This window comes from Carassius gibelio, chromosome B20, assembly GCF_023724105.1.
Source record: "Carassius gibelio isolate Cgi1373 ecotype wild population from Czech Republic chromosome B20, carGib1.2-hapl.c, whole genome shotgun sequence".
NCBI classification, from domain to species: domain Eukaryota; kingdom Metazoa; phylum Chordata; class Actinopteri; order Cypriniformes; family Cyprinidae; genus Carassius; species Carassius gibelio.
This window is the reverse complement of record NC_068415.1, coordinates 28,819,904-28,837,343: the sequence shown is the minus strand read 5'-3', so window position 1 is coordinate 28,837,343 and position 17,440 is coordinate 28,819,904. Positions and strand designations below refer to the sequence as shown.

Here is a 17,440-nt window from a genome sequence, read left to right as displayed (position 1 = left end):
GCAAGAGTGGATTTGGACATGCCCTGAGTGCAGCTCCGCCATGCCCTTTAAACTTTGCATTTAGATTGTTAAACTAGGGCCCCAACAGTTTGGCATTTTTGGTCATGATTGAGAGTATTGATTGGCAATTTTGTGTCAGTTTATTTCATGTTCTGACATCCAGTTCAAATAAAAGGGGAGCCTACAATTGCAAGTAGATTCTCTGCCGACTGGAGCCAACAAGTACTTTGTTTGGTTGGTTGGTTGTAGTATGTGCATAAATTAAAGCCTTGTCCCAAATGGCATTTTTTAGCTCCTATGATCCTCCTCCGAGTCCACAACATGATGGACTGTTGGGTAATAGTTCACTAAATAGTCTGCACCAGTGCAGGCTAGGTATAATGGTGTTTCAGGGGTGCATCCACAAAGAGCACTCGTGAAGGCCGCAAGACCATTTCTGTGTCGTTTGGGACTGGGCTTGCTTTGTCATAGCTATTTTAACAATTACAAGATGTTTTACAGTAAAATAAGTACATGACAATCTAAAAATTTTGTACCAGGCAGCAAAAATTATAGCAGACCTTATTTGGCTTAAGACTGTATTGAAAGGCATCTTAACTGACTGGTGTAAAATGTGAAAAAGTGTACTTGCAGTACCCAGTGAAAGCAATATTTAGTCCAGTAAGTTCATGATCTTCATAGTTACCTTTATACATCAAACAAACACATTGTAAGAACACACACACACACACACACACACACACACATAAACCCTGTGTACACACTAATTTGTGTTAGTATATTTAATTGTAAATGAATGCCACGCATCACACTTTATCAGTGCATTTCTGTAATGAAGTTTTTAATGAAGTTTTTACCAGCCTGAAATTCCATTAAGAAGACACAAACTGTGGTATGTATTGCTCCAGAAGATGCAATTTGCCCATAATGAATTCATACATAAAACAACAGACTTTCAAAAGCTTTCAGTATTCATTAAAAACAGTCCATTTGTGGCATTATTACAATCTCACTACTTTTAGCCCTTTTCTTAAGACCAATGCCTAAATGCAAAACACTCCCTCACTCTATCAACACCGCAAGTAATTCTCAGTCTACCTGCCAATTTGGCAGCATTTAAATGGACATGTGCAATTGCTTAAAGCCTTGATGTGATTAAATTTGGTAAATAGCTTTTGTGTGTGTCAGGCATGTGCTAAGTCTACCCGTGCAGGGTCCGCTAGAAACATAGTGTTGTTAGGACTGAATGGTGTCTCTTTTGTTACTTAGCAAATCCACTGAGTGGAATAATTGGCTCATTGGGGTTCAGTGTGGAAGCAATATTTCATGGCATTCTACATCACTGAGAAGTCATGGTATATGAGGACAACTCCTGAAGACTGAGCTTCAGATCTGTGTACATCCTCACAAGAACTACATTTGGAGACACTGAAGAATTCTGAGTGAGATCCTGTGGTTTTGTTTCTCAAGAGTCTGGATTTCACTCTGTGCCTGAAGCATGCAATGTATATAATAAAATTGACCTAGCATAGACAAATTAGTTTGGGAAAAGGCAGGTTGGCCCAGCAGAGGTCTCATATTTATGCAGTGGCGGAGCTAGAGTTTTATATTGGGGTGGCCAGGGGGTGGCCAAAGTTAATTCAGGAGGTCCATGACGGAAAATCAGTGTATGTTAAAAAATATTTCTATTTCAGATAAGTGCTGCTCTTCTGAACTTTCTATTCATCAAAGAAACCTGAAACAATTCTACTCAGCTGTTTTCAACATGATCTTAATAATTACTTTTTATCATTAGCATGATTTTTGAAGGATCATGCGATTGGAGTAATGATGATATAAATTCAGTTTTGAAATCGCAGGAATAAATTACATTTTAAAATACATTCAAATAGAAAGCAGTTATTTTAACTAGTAAAATATTTCACAATATTAATTCTTTAGCTGTATTTTGGATCAAGTAAATGCAGGCTTGGTGAGCAGAAGAGGATTCTTTAAAAAAAATGGTAATGTACACTTTATTCTTTCTACATTTTTCTAAATTAAACTATACAGGGAACCCTAACAATTGTTTTGTATACAAGTTTATATTAGACCATTTTAATAATAACATTATATCTATACATTTTTATTAATTATTTTAAAAAAGTATGAGTAAATATATAAATGTAATTTTTGCATTACATTTTTTCCACTAGTTTATGGACACTAGTGAGTGGATTTTCCGCTGTTATTACCTTCTCCGTCTTTCCACGGTTGAAACACGCGTTGAGTGATTACATGATACACTATACATTCAGTAAGTTGTAGTGTATCTTTCAACATGGATCGGATATTCCTTCAGTGTTTACTTCATGCTAATAAGAATGCACTCCTGCTTTGCTTGAACTTGAGGCAAAGCAGGAGCGCATGATCCTGGTTATGCTACTAAAGAGCTCCAAAACCATATTTATTGTTTGAAATTCTTAATAAAATTTGAATGAAGATTTTGAATGCTGAGACTTAGTTTTTTGCTGTGTCATGTCTGTCAGCTCGTTGTCTGTGTCCTCGGTGCTCTGCGATGTTTTCCACTCCCTAAGAAAATGAACGTGTGTCGCAAGAGCGCGTACACGAGAGGCTGGGAATAGACACGATGAAGTGCGATGCGGAACACTAGACCAGACGCATCACATCCTTGATTTTGCGGCTAAAATAAATGCTTCTTTCAGTACGATTAAACAAAGAAAATTAAATAGTAGAATAGTAATTATAGGGGATGCACCCGGGGTGGCAGATCAGATTTCAGGGATGTCCAGTGCCACCCTAGACACCCCTCAGGGTCCGCCACTGTATTTATGCGATGCATTCTCTTTCATCTCACTCACATATGTCTCTCTTTCTCCTGAGACTTAAACCCCATCCACTTGGCATGATGTCTCTTCCCCTTAAGGAATATCAACCAGCTGGGCCTTCAAGCCCAGATGTGCAAATGAGATGTTACAGTTTTAATAACAAATGAATGGTGGAGAAAATGGTGGCAATAAGCTGCCAGTGCACCTGTGGTCTTGTTCCATCTGTACAGTGCCCAAAAAATTTCACAAACATGTTGATTCCTCAATTGCTTCTTTGATCTCATTTGCTTTGTTCCAAAACCTGGTGAGCTGCCTACAGAGGCAACATTTTAAGACGTCAAAGGCTGTTCCAAAACATAAGCATTTATACAAATGTGTCTCCAAAGGGAACTGACAGTCTTAAGAAAAGTTTCAATGGCATTTTCTTTTCATCTAACCTATGTGTAATGCCTAATAGCCTACAGTTGTGTTTATTATAGCACAGCACACACTGCTTTGTGTACAGGTATTGTACTGTATTTCTGCTTTTCAATAAGCACCATCTGCTGTCAGACAGTGAATTTAAAGCCTGTCTGTCAGTTTTGTCAGTTTTTTTTTTTTTTTTAATTCAGACAATGTATCATTATATGTACAATAATAATTCATGATTTTGACTCATGCCTGTTCTTAACAAATGGATTTAAAGGCTGAAATGTGATATTTGTCTTTTCATAAAACTATACATTTAATACCAGTAACATTTCATAATTATTCATTCCAATTTACAGTCATAGAGAAAAATGATACTAGTCTAACTAATATAAAGTTAAATCATTAAAAGCAAGTAAACAGTCAATAAAATAAGAACAAATTAACAAATTACAAGCAACATCAAATAAAAACAATGGAACAAAGATACAAATTAAGTAAGCGGTACTTTACAGTGCTAAAGTAAATATATACAGACACTACGGTTGCCACCCGTCCCTTAAAATACTTAATAATATTTAAAGGTAAAATGATGCATCCCATATCAAGTCAATACGGGACGCGATTTGGCTCGTATTTTACAAATGCCAACACATAATTGAATTAACAAATTAACAAAATATTTTGCAATGTTATAATACTAATAACAATTAGAGGTATTTGAGAAGCTCATTTGCGCGTGATTGCATTTTGGCATCTTTGATTTCATTCAGAACACGTGCTTTTAAAGCTCTTTCACATGTGTGCATGCAGTAATGCAGTAAACCTGTGCAGTTTAAAACTTCTAGGAGCTCACATCTGCCCTTTGAACACAAAGCTCTCCAGATGTAGGGCTAAATGGGTAAGTTATAAGTGTGTCTGTCCAGTAACATCTGTTACATATGGTATCCCTCGTTCCCTGAAGGAGGGAACAGAGACGTCATGTCGGATGAACAATAAATTGGGATATTGCTTCGATAGACCAGTCTACTTCGAGTGTAAACTAAACGAGCCAATGCACATTGCCATGCAAATATTGCATCGAGCTACAGCTGATCACAGCGTGAGCATAAACAGGCAGCAGGTGCAATGCATACCATGTTTTTGCTGAGAGACCGGGCCGGTGACAATTCCCTCTTGATGGAGGCCAATGCAAGCAAGAGCTACCTTTTAAGGTAAGTCACCTAGAACCTCCGTGTCCCATCCAGGGACCAGACATGAAGAGGTCTGGACGTGAGTCCCATAGGGTGCCCCGTCTCTGAGTCAGAAGATCATTCCTCAGAGGAATTCACCAGGGAGGGACTGTCATGAGGAGCACTAGTTCAGGGAACCAGGTCCAAGTGGGCCAATACAGCGCCACAAGCAAGACCTCCTCCTTGCCCTTCCTGACATTGCACAGTATCTGTACGAGAAAGCTTACTGGGAGAAATGCATACTTGTGCAGGCCCCGCAGCCAGCTGTAGAACAACTGGCAGTGAGAGGTCTCTGGTGAGGCAACAGGTCTACCTGAGCAGCTTTGAAACATCTCCAAATCAGCTGGACCGTACGGGCAAGCGAGTTGCGACATGCAACGGAAGCGCAGACCACCTTGTCGTTGATATACGCAATGGTTGATTTGTTGTTCATTCGGACCAGCCTCCCAAATGCACTTTGAGGCGGTTCAAGGCCAAGGCGCACTGCTAACAACTCTAGGGTATTGATATGCCAGTGCAGATGGGGGCCCGTCCATACCCCTGACACTGCATGCCTGTTGTACATTGCCCTCCAGCCGGTGGTGAAGGCATCTACAGTATGTAAACCACATCATGCCTACAGACCCATTTCAGGGCCACTCCTGCCCGGAGAAATGTAAGATCTGACAACGGAGTGAAGGTTTGCCACCAGGCCTGTGTAACTTTGACCCGCTGGGTGCCGCACTTCCACGCCAACCTCGGGACTCGGCAATGAATCCAGTGCTGAATTCAAGCAGGTCAGAAACGACCGTGAACATTCCTCTGTGAGGCATGCTCTCTGTTCAACCACATCCAACTCTATTCCAAGAAAAGAGATCCTCTGCATCGGGGAGAGTTGGCTCTTTTTCCAGTGGACCCGAAGACCCAACAGGCTGAGTTGTCGGAGCACCAGGTCCCTTTGCTCGTACAACTGATCCTGAGACCGTGCTAGTATAAGCCATATACTATCGAGATTGTTGAGGATGCGAACAATCTGCTCTCTGAGGGGAACAAGAGCCACCTCTGCGACTTTCGTGAAGACATGGGGGGACAGAGATTGGCCGTAACCTACCGCCTTTCTTGGGTACAATGAAATAAGAGCTGTAAAACTCTGACCCGAACTTGGGGGGACGCCAGACAAACTGAATCGCATAGCCAAGGCTGATGGTCTGCAGAAGACATCGAGACACGTGTGGTAGCACTAGCCAGGCACCCAGATACCTTGCAGGCGGGACAGCGGAACCACAGCCGTACCCACAGTGGGCAGCTTAGTGGACCACAGGGACCCAACACGGGAGGCTTGTGTGGAGGTGCCTTCACCATCCCCCAAAGGCAGCTTCCTCTTTATCTCTCTGGGTCGCCCATCCAAGGGCCAAAAAGTAGAGTGTATAAAAATAAATTTAACAAATTTAATGGAATCCACTCTTAGAAAAGTCCCTCGAAAAATAAAATATGTCTGTTACTCTTAATATATTAAATACATAAAATTTAATGTGTTGTGTTTTACCAGTTTTATATATATATATATATATATATATATATATATATATATATATATATATATATATATATATATATATATATATTTACATTATTATGAATTACGCATTGCATTGTGTTGTGTATTAGCGTTGAAGGATTTATATGTAATTTTAACAGAGAATGTACTGCACATTTTCTGACAGGACATTGTAGATTTTTCTACAGAGTTTATGTAGAATTTTCCAGATTTATTACCTATGAGATTCTGTGACCATTAGAATTCTAGTCTAAATGGCACCTTCTATGTTGCTGTCCATTATGTTGAACATCTGTAATTTTGTCTAAAGTATGGTCCCAGGAATAGATTCCAAAAGGTTTTTATGTTTTAACAGTTACTGAGCATAACTGATTACATGTTTGTCCAGACATTAGTAAATGGTTATGATTTATGAGCAGTAATTGCTATAATTCAAATAAACTTTTTGGATTGTTGCCACTCGTTTTATGTTTTGCAATGCAGGTGATTTGAAAGCATAATGAGAATACCTCCTGAGGAGCCAATGTCCAGCTTATTTCGTTTGCCCTTTTGTTTTTGTAAAATTGCACTTTGAAAAAAGATTGTTCAATTTTATTTCTCTGCCTGCTTTTGTTCTCTGGTTGCAGATTCATGTATAATGTATGAGGATTTTGAGGGGTTTTTTTTTTCTTTCTTATTCTGGGCGACTTCAAGCTTTTCCCTGGATAGAGCCCCATTTAAGAGGCTTGAGGGCCAAGCATTGATCCCACAGCTCAGCTCAAGGACTGGACACTTCAGCCAAGGTTTAAGAGTCACCATGAAAATTAGGTCACTAAAGCTAGCATAAAAAGATATGTGCTTGTTTAGTGCCCCCAATTGAAGGTTTCACAGTGATCTCAGACAAACTTCTCATTTATTTTGCATGAATCAAAATGATAAAACAAGACCCTGATCATAGGGTAACCAAGGTACCATTTGAAACATATACTAAAAGGTTCTTAAATACACCATGTGATCTGTGAAGCTGAGGATTTAGCCAGATGTGTTTTACGTATTAATTTCCTTGAATATGTAAACACTACTAGGGTTCAACAGAGATCTAGTTTGTTTGTTTATTTATTTATTATTATTATTATTATTATTATTATTATTATTATTATTGTTGTTGTTGTTGTTGTTGTTTTCTCACTCTACAACAATGCAATCTCATGCCCCATCAAGAATAGCTAATGTTCTATTGATGAAGACACAAGCAAATTACTAGCAATAGGCCAAACATACAACAAAGAGCTGATTAATTAGTTTAACTGTTTTTATTTAGGTCTTCTAAATCTAGTAAAACTGCAGTCAGGAGCAGTGGGTATATTTTTTCTTGCTAAAATTGTTCTTTAGAAAATATTAACAACATAAACAAAAAATGCCTGTTAAAATGCAAGGATGTAATGCACAGATCTGATATTTTTGACACGTCTAATTTTATGCCCCACCTGTTTACATTTTCGGGGACGAACTGATTAAATTTAAATTAAATCCTTTCCGAGACATTTTGACAATTTATGCCTGTAACTGCATCATTGTATTGTTTTCATAAGTTTTTTGCTGCCTGCTTGTTCATTTACAATGCAAGATCAAAGTCTGATAACCCTATTCTTTCTCTATTTCTCCCTGCAGCTGGAGCTACATACATCTTTGGAAAGGGAGGAGGACTTATCACATACACATGGCCCAATAACGAGAGGCCCAGCACTAGAACTGATAGACTGGCGGTGGGCTTCAGCACCACCATCAAGGACGGGATTCTGGTCCGCATTGACAGCGCCCCCAGACTAGGAGACTACATCATGCTCCATATCGTGAGTGTCCAGTCTCCCATAGTGTTTAACAGTTTTGACAGCTGGCATAGTGGCAATTATACAATAGAGCTGAAAATCGTGACTACCGCATTACACTGTGAAACATAGGGATAGGTATCGTTTACATTTTATCGATACTGTTAGCGAAACTATTTGGTGCAAAAAAAAATGTTTAAAAACATTAATATTTGAAAAAGTTATTTTAATAATTCTGAACTTTAGCAACTATATTAAAGTTATTTAGTCAAGAGCAGTAAGTTGTTTTCTCTGTGTTTTCTTTTTATTAACATTAAAGGAATAGTTCACCTAAAAATTACTGTGGCATCATTTACTCACTCAAGTTGTGAGGCAACCTGAATGAGTTTCTTTCTTCTGTTGAACATACAAATATATTTTGAAGAATGTGGGAAACTAAACAGTCAGTGGGGACCAGCAACTATTTGGCAGAATGTGTATTACTTTCCCTTTAAGAGGTGCACGCATATGTTTTCTGTAAACTGCTTACTTTCACTTTAGACATTAACTGTGTTTATATGTTAATCTTGTTTTGATAGTATTAGCGCAATCAGACGATAACTAAGTAATCAGCTGCTATTTGACTGGTGTTGCAGCATGCAAATCAAACGTTTAACCGAGAAGGCTTTAAAATACGCGGAAATAACGAATCAACATTTGATGTGAATGTGTCTCACGAGTTTCAGCTGGAGCCACGAGACATAATACAAAACTAAAAAAAAAAAAAAAAAAATACCAGTTCTCGGTACTCATCCCTAGTGAAACATAAGACACAAATATATTGCAGTGCTTCATTATATCATAATTTGATCACTACATAAACTGTGGCAAAAATGCAAATGTAACCCACAATCACACATCATAATAGCCTCTCTGACAGCACATTGAAATGCTGGATTTAATTTTCAATTTATAGACCAAAAATAGGTGAATGCTGTCTGGTGTCTTGTTCACTGTTGGGGTGAATTATAATTAGATACATTTATTAAAAACCGTTTTCAAAGGTGCTTTTGGTGTACCTGTGACCTCAAAGACAGCAAAGTCAAGCAGTAATATTCTGGAATTCACAGAAGTGTTTGTAGGGAATACTGCTGATGCAAGAAAATGGTGATAATGTCTGTAAGAAAGCCAGATTTCAACAGATTGAAAGTCTTTTTCTCCTTTAACGTGTCTGTGAGAGATAATGTACTCAAAGACCATCTGTTTCAAGGAACAGCAACCAAGGCATCTCAGTTTTAAGAGGAAATGAGAGAAAATGTAACTCACTAAGATGAAAGATGTATTGTTTTGATCCCCTGTGAATGGAAGGCCCTCATGGTGTGTGTTCAAGTTGAAATGCTTCTGTTGAATTAGTAAGAGATACACTGAAACGCATGAAATGCTTGTTTATATGGTAATGCATTTTATATTTTTATATGTTTATTATATGTTTTTGCAGTTAATTAAACAAATTAAAAGGTATCTAAAATGAAGTAGTGAAGCTACTAATCCAAGCTACTAACCATTTGTCTCGATTGATTCTCAATGATTGATTCACAGTCCTTGTGCAGTATTTATATATATATATATATATATATATATATATATATATATAGAGAGAGAGAGAGAGAGAGAGAGAGAGAGAGAGAGAGAGAGAGAGAGAGAGAGCGAGAGAGAGATAGAGTAGCTAAATATTTAATTATGTATTCATCTCTTCATCACTATGTTTTTAATTGAATAAAAATGTTAATCATTTTTTGCTTTATTAGATTAAAGGGGTCATATGACGTTTTTAAAAGATAACATTATTTTGTGTATTTCGTGTAATGCAATGTGTTTATGCAGTTTAAAGGTAAAGGTATAAAAAAAAATATATATATATATATTCCACGTACTGTACATTATAGTTTCTCCTCTATGCCTCGCCTTTCGGAAACACGTACATTTTTACAAAGCTCATAATTCTGAAAAGCAAGGTGTGCTCTGATTGGCCAGCTATCCAGTGCATTGTGATTGGCCCGAATACCTCAAGCATGTGACAGAAATGTGACCCCCACTTACCATACTGTGATGATGCCGTGTCCCAGCGCGATGCTACAAAACCAATAAAACCATTCTAAACGAGGCATTTGTTTCATTCAGTGGGGACAAAATTACTGATTACAATGACTTACACTATCTTTTTACGCATTGTGTTGCATATTGCACCGTGTAAACATAAAACCATATCTACATTTGTGATCAGAGAAAGACAAACAACAAGCGTTATTCTACACTGCTTGCTCACATTTGAATCATCAGTGGCAAATTCTTTAAATACGAAAACGTACTTGACTGTGAGTCAGAAGACCCAGACTGTTGCATCATATGACCCCTTTAACTTGGAAAGTATCTAATTACTGTAGTATAACTAAAGTTTCAAAGTAGCTTTTCCAACACTTGCATTCAGCATTGTTGTTTGCTCTCTGTCTGAACAGATCTACAGCACATTTTTAGATCCGATACCCCCAGTTGAGAACCACTATGCCAAAAGATAGAGAGAAACTTTACACCTGCTTGTTTGTGATGTGTATGGTGTTTTGAGTCTTGATCAATTCTAAGTTCATCCAAGTGGAAATTATAATCAGGTTATCATAGCTCATACTGTTTTCCAACCCAAATGATGAAGAACTGTCTAATAACATCATCAAATCCCACTCAACAATGCACAGCAGGAAACACAACACTCAATATCCCATCAGTTCAGTCAGAAGGGATTCTGATTGGACAAGCAATAGGAGCCTATGTGAAGAGACTATACACACAAACACATTCTAAAGATTAACAACATCCCACTGTGAGGCTTCAGTGCAAATTAAATCACTGGCTTTAGACTGAGAAGAAGTGGGACATCATGGGAATCAGCACAGTGAGATCTCTTTGTCAGCTAATTCCTCTAACTAAACACCACATTCTTCACTCAGTCAAATGATCATTGGGGTATTGCATTTAACCTTTCACTTGTTGAAATGCAGTTCTTGAACATCTCAGGAAGTCATGTTGATGATCCAAAGAACTGGATACTTTAGCCAAGAACAAACTGCAAACTTTGGGGGATTGGCACTGCATTTTTTTTTTTTTTTTTTGCGGGATTGAATTCCCTGAGACAACATTCTGTGTGATTCTGATTTAAACAAGGTTTGTGGATGCACATAGTGTTTATGTTACACCAAACTAACATTAACAACAAGATATGCATAATCATCCAGCAGTTAGTCATATAATAAAACTCCATGAGTTTTGTTTATGCTCTGTTAGCTGCTGCTTGTAAACAGCATGCACACTGTTGATCAAAATGTGTGGGTTGCCCTGAGACTGCAGGGCTGGTGGGAACAACCACAGTGAAGCAAGACAGATGGCATCAAAATTTGCACTTACAGATTTAATGTGAATGTTGGTTGTCCTAACCTGATTTTTCAGGGACAGAGGGAATTCATTTTGAAAATATGATACATAACTTAACTCTGTGTGTGCAGAAATAAGATGAAGAAGAAGAATGACAGCAGTGTTTAGCTGCAGTGTGAATGTGATTTTTGAAATACAGATTTTATTTTTGGCCTCATGCATTTCACCCATAATTTTTATTTGTTTCTTATTTCCGAGTAATTACTCAATCAGTATTCTTTCTAAACAAAGCAAGGGTGGTGTTGCTTATTGTGAGAGTGAGAATTTTAATTTACTCACATTGCCTCCTTTTTCATTGCCAAATCCCACAGGAAAATCAAGTCTTAATGAGTTGTTCCATTGCTGGACTAATGAGGCATTGAAAGAGTTTAAATTCCAAGTCAATTTAACAGTTTCTGTAAACAGGGATATTATCACATGTCTGATTTCATTCTGATGATTTATTTTAGAATAGAGTGGGTGTGACACCACGCTGTTGTTACTGTGTGGTACTCCCAACATGGTACAATATAATTTGGCCCAACAGCAAAAAAAGACTAAATGTGGTGGCAGGGTTTAAAAATCATCTAAACATTGTCTCTCAACTGAAATGTAAAGACTCTTAACATTTTTTGAATATTATTTAGCATCTAACAGCAGTGGCCAACTCACCCATGCCCATGCTCACCAGCCAAACCCTGACCTCTTGGTTCCAAATAATAGTGAATGTTTTCCTCGACAGGTTAATGGACAATAATCACAGCCCTGTTAACAGGGGGACACCGTGGACACAGAGAACTCTGTGCATGAGTAATCAGCATATATGCATTGAAAAACGCTGAGCTTTTAACATCTCAGAGTCACAATCAACCCTTTTAACTCTGTCTGAACTTTTCCACTTTAATTCTGAGTTTCCTATTAAAGTCACATCAGATATTTACTGAATATACTGCACAGGGAGCATCTTAAGACATGATGTCAGACAAACAGGGTGCTCCATCCAAATGTATCAGCTTGAATATGGCGTTATTCTATCTCACTCTCACCTGCTTGTGTATTTCAGTATTTGATGATTTCTGAAGTGAAAAAGTGCTTTTCCGGGAGTTTAGGAACAGGCGCCCTCTCTCTATTTTATACCTTCAGAGAGTTAAGAGAATAAATGGATTGGATAATGTTGTTGATTTAATAATGTTGTTGTTGTTGTTAGCAGTAGTAGTATATTATAGTGTCAATTTAGAGTAGGAGTGTGGCCAGGAATAGTCGTTATGTGGCCGTCCCTTCCCACATTTTTACACACACACACACACACACACACACATATATATTTCATGTATGCAAGATTTGCCAAGCATGGGGAAAACAAACAGCAATAAAAATCCTCAGAAATGTTCTATTTTGATTAGTTTGTTCAAGCATGTTACCAAACAAATCTTCACTCTCTAAGGCAGAAGTCTCCAAACTTATCCTTTCTTATCATCCTACTTCTTGTCTGCTTAATCCTATTCCATCTCATCTTCAGAAATCAACCCTGGACCCATCTCTTTTAAAGAACTACAGATGGGTTTCCCTTATTCCTTTCATTGCAAAAACACCAGGACGAGCTGTGTTCAACCAAGTCTCTGCATTTCTTACAGAACACAGAATAACCTCCTCGACAGCAACCAGTCGAATTCTTCAATGCTATTTTGCTGTATTTGTCCCATGCTTTTGATACGGTTAACCACCAGATCCTCCTGTCAACATTATTGGCAAAGGGCATCTCATGAACCGCACTCCAGTGGCTCGAGTCTTACCTCTCAGATAGGTCCTTCAAGGTCAGAAAAATGGCTTTTCATATCACTGCTAGGCTGATGACACTCAACTCTACCTCTCATTCCATCCTGATGATCTGACTATTGCTGCTTGTATCTCAACAACTCAAGCTTGCCAAGACAGAACTGCTTGTGGTTCCATCTATCCCATCTTTTCATCACAATTTCACCATCCAGCACATCAACCATAACATAAAATCAGCCAGAAACCTTGGAGTTATGATTGATGATCAGCTGACTTTCTCAGACCACATTGCTAAATTCTGCAGATTTGCTTTATTCAACATCAAGATGATCAGGCCCTTACTTTCGGAACATACTTAACAACTCTTTGTTCAAGCTCTTGTTCGGTCCACACTGGACTATTGCAATGCCCTCTTGGCAGGTCTTCAAGCCAGTTCTTTCAAACCTTGACAATTAATGCAGAATTCAGCAGCAAGATTAATTTTTAATGAGACGAAAATAATGCATGCCACACCTCTGTTTATCAATTTGCACTGGCTTCCATTAGCTGCTCGCATAAAATTCAACTCATTAATGTTTGCCCAGAAAACCACCACTGGCTCTGCACATCTTTACCTAAATTCCTTACTTCAAACGTATGTGTCCTCTTGAAGTTTGCGTTCTGCAAGTGAACATCACTTAATTGTGCATAACAAGAAGGCAAAAAATTACTTTCACCGACTTTAAAATGAAATGTTTCCTCCTGGTTAAATGACCTGCCCAACTCAATCCCAGCAGCTGAGTTCTTAGCCATCTTCAAGAATTGCTAAAAATACGTCTCTAACTCTTGAACTCTATATTCTAATTCTATTCTTTTAAAAAAAATACTGTCCTTTTAGACTTGCACTAAAGAACATAAAGCTTATGATGATTAAGACGATTTTCACATCTTAACCAATTTTAAAACCATGGAAGACCATGGGAGACCATAGACATATATATATAGTTTTTCTCTATAGATCTCTTGTCCCTGTGAAATTCTTAGAATCATCAAGTGTGTGGTCTTGCAGTCTGGTCGGATCATGTGCATGTTCAAAGGATGTCAAAGCTAAAAATCAGTTGAAACTGTATATATAAAATTAAAGCTGTCAGATGTGATTGATTGATTGATTGATTGATTGATTGAGTTTCAAATATTACAGTATGGCATATTGGTCTATGTTTACTTTACATTTCATTAAGCGATATAATGGTAGTATACCAATGTACTTTAACTACCAATATCTGTTTAATTTCAAATGTACTGTAGCCATCATAATAATGTAGAATATTATATTATAACAGCAAGCCATATGATTATTCGGAGTCCATCACACATGGCTTAGAAAGAGCACAGGAGAAAAGGCATATTTACCATTAGGGTAACACACTAAAAATAATAATACATTTAAAAAAATCTAGAGGCTTCATAACATACTGCTCAAGCTAAGCAAAACCTATAGAATTTACATATACAAGAGATGTTTGCCAACTCCTTGAGACCGTGAAGCACTTTGCAAGTGTGTCATGGGAATTTTAGAACCCACAATCTGACACTCCAAACATCATGTGTGAGTGGTGAGGAGAGAAGGGACCTGTCAATCATATGCCAGAGCTCTGACGGCTACTGAAATCAATGCAAATGCTCAGAGTGAACAGAGGAGAGTGTGAGAAAAGAGAGAAAGAAAGGTTGGTTCAAGTCACAAAGAGTAGCGTTTAATTGTCTGTTTTCCTGTGGCTTTGGCTGCATATTTCCTCCTAGATGTTTATTTCATGGATTTAGATAAAGAAGGAAACACAATGTCTTATTTTCAGTCTTTGGCATTTTTTCTATCAGGAATCAGCACGTTTCTCTCTCTCTGTTTGTTTCCTGCTCATAGCTCAGTGCGAGATGGTACAATTTCACTGTTTGCAGATGTGTATGAATGTGTGTTGGTGTGTGTATGGGAGAGCAAAAGAGTGAAAATGGAGGAGGATAGTGTATGCAGAAATAGAAAGAAAAAAAAAAATATATATATATATTTTCCCCTTATTTCAAAAACCCTTACAGTTGGGGTTATTGTATTATATTATCAGCTATGAACACATTGGGCCTTGTAAACCTTTACGAAATGAACACTTTAAACACTTTTTGCACTCACTGCAGTAGCATTTAAAAACAATTATTTATCTACTAACAAGCTGTAATGCATGTTGTTAGTGGTATACATTCTGTAATGTATATTGTATAATATATTAAAATAACAACAAAAAGATTTATTTTACATTATTTATTGTTTTATATATATTTAACTGTAATAGCTTTCAATTAACTGAACATGGAAAGTGAAAGCAATGTTATACTTAGTATATGGCACTGTGGGTTTGAGTAACCTGCACAGTGTGTTCTGTATATACTACACATTTTGGCAAATTTAGTAACCTATGTCATTGTATCATTGTCATTGTATGTATCCCTTGCATTCATAGCATTCACATTCTATGCACAGTGTACATATATAAAGCAGAGATAGTTAATAGAATAGCTAGTTGGCTGTTCGGAAGATTATTTTGCAGTTTAGTGATCATAGAGAAGCCATTGCATGCTTTTTGTTTTTTTGTTTTTTGACTATAGAGGGCAGAAAATGTTTACCGTAAACAGTGTCTGTTAAATTACTTTGTTTTGATTAAAAAAATGCAATTAATTACAGCGCTTTTTAAACTAAATTGTAATTAGATTACAGTAGCAAATTACTTAGCTGTGATCTGCTACACCCAACACTACACAATCATCAAAAAGGCAAGTGTCAAAGAGCTTGTTTATGTGCTAATCCTCATTGCTGGAGAAAAAAACAAACACTTTTCATAAAACAGTTTTAATATACTATAATATGTACTTATTTGCTGTTATAGCTTTTAAGAGTATAATTATTTATAACACAATGAACACTTACTGCTCATAGTTACAATGTATTTTAAGTCTCATATCTTGCAATTTTACTGATGCTACTTAAAGCTGTCAAAGACCATTTGTAAGTAGTAATAATATATATATATATATATATATATATATATATATATATATATATATTATTATTTTTTTTATTTTTTTTATTATTATTATTATTTATTTTTTTTTTCTCAAACAGCCATAAGATCAGATTTCACATTAGTTGTGTAATATGACACATTTGCTTCGAACTATTGTTGTAACCTCAGTTTGATTATTTTGATTGTACCCTTTAGAGAGCTGATGATAAGTCACTCTGTAACTACATAACAACTAGCGGTCAATGAAGTATTAGTTTGTCTGCTACTGTAAATATATGCTAACAATTTATTTTTGATGCTCAACCAACAAATAGACTGACTTTGCAAGTTTGTCAGCTTATTCTACCATACTAGATTCTACCTTTCTTGAGCATACTAATACTCTAATAAGATGTTAGTTGACATGACGTTGCAAAGTTGCTTAAAGTAAAATGATTAAGGGGACCATCAAAATAAAATGTAACCATATAAAACATTGCATTTTTTCAGTTGGAGTATTAAGCTCACATCAAATAATTAACATTAGCTCCACAGAAACACTCAAATAATTCTCAACATCTAACCACTCACAAGTTGTAGTAAGATACTGTTGAGATCTTAAATGAACAGTGTCAAGATATGATGCAGACCATTATACTGTAAATGAAGTAGATTTAATATAGTGATCATTGTGTGTTATAAATAATCATACCCTTATAACCACAAATATTAAGTATTAATATTAATAAAAGTATTATGATGTATTATAATTGTTGTTATCATTATTCATAATGCATTATGCATTTATTGTAATGCCTTAAGAATACCCTTATAATGTATTGTAAATACAGGCTTCATAGAAAGTGTTACCGTAAGTTCTTAATCGTTACTATTTACAATGTTAGATTTGTAAGGTTTTCAGTGAGAATGAAATTACTGGTATACATAGTTTGACCATTTCAGGAATTGTATTTTATAATTTATTTATTTATTTTTTCTTCTAAAAACCATAAATCACAGAATATTTGTTAATGCCAGTGGTCTTTAATAAATGAACAGTTATACTCTTTAGTACCAAACAGTAGGAGAGGAGGAATGAAAGCTTATGCATGAATTCTGGCAGGAAGTCTGTTAAGCCATCTCCACATGTACACAGATATTTTCCAATTCCATTTTTAAAAAGTGGAAAAACAATGTACTTCACACCTCAATCATTTGTTTATCAATTTGCACTAACTACCAATAGCTGCTCACAAAAAAATTCAAGGCATTGTTGTTTGCCTACAAAACCACCACTGGCTCTGCACCCCTTTACTTAAATTCATTACTTCAGATTTATGTGGCCTATAGAAGCTTGCATTCTGCAAGTTAACGTCACTTAATT

The 17,440-nt window shown here is 36.7% G+C and overlaps 1 protein-coding gene across 1 annotated transcript in view; it reads left to right on the top strand.

Annotated features, from left to right (window-relative positions):
• The first annotated feature begins 4,133 nt into the window (after positions 1-4,133).
• The window catches only part of LOC127983557 (neurexin-3b-beta), a 72,816-nt gene continuing 59,509 nt past the window's right edge, over positions 4,134-17,440 (top strand). Inside the window, exons 1-2 of the mRNA XM_052585745.1 lie at positions 4,134-4,137; positions 7,656-7,837. Coding sequence (XP_052441705.1) covers positions 4,134-4,137; positions 7,656-7,837 — 186 coding nt within the window. The remainder of the gene's footprint in view (positions 4,138-7,655; positions 7,838-17,440) is intronic.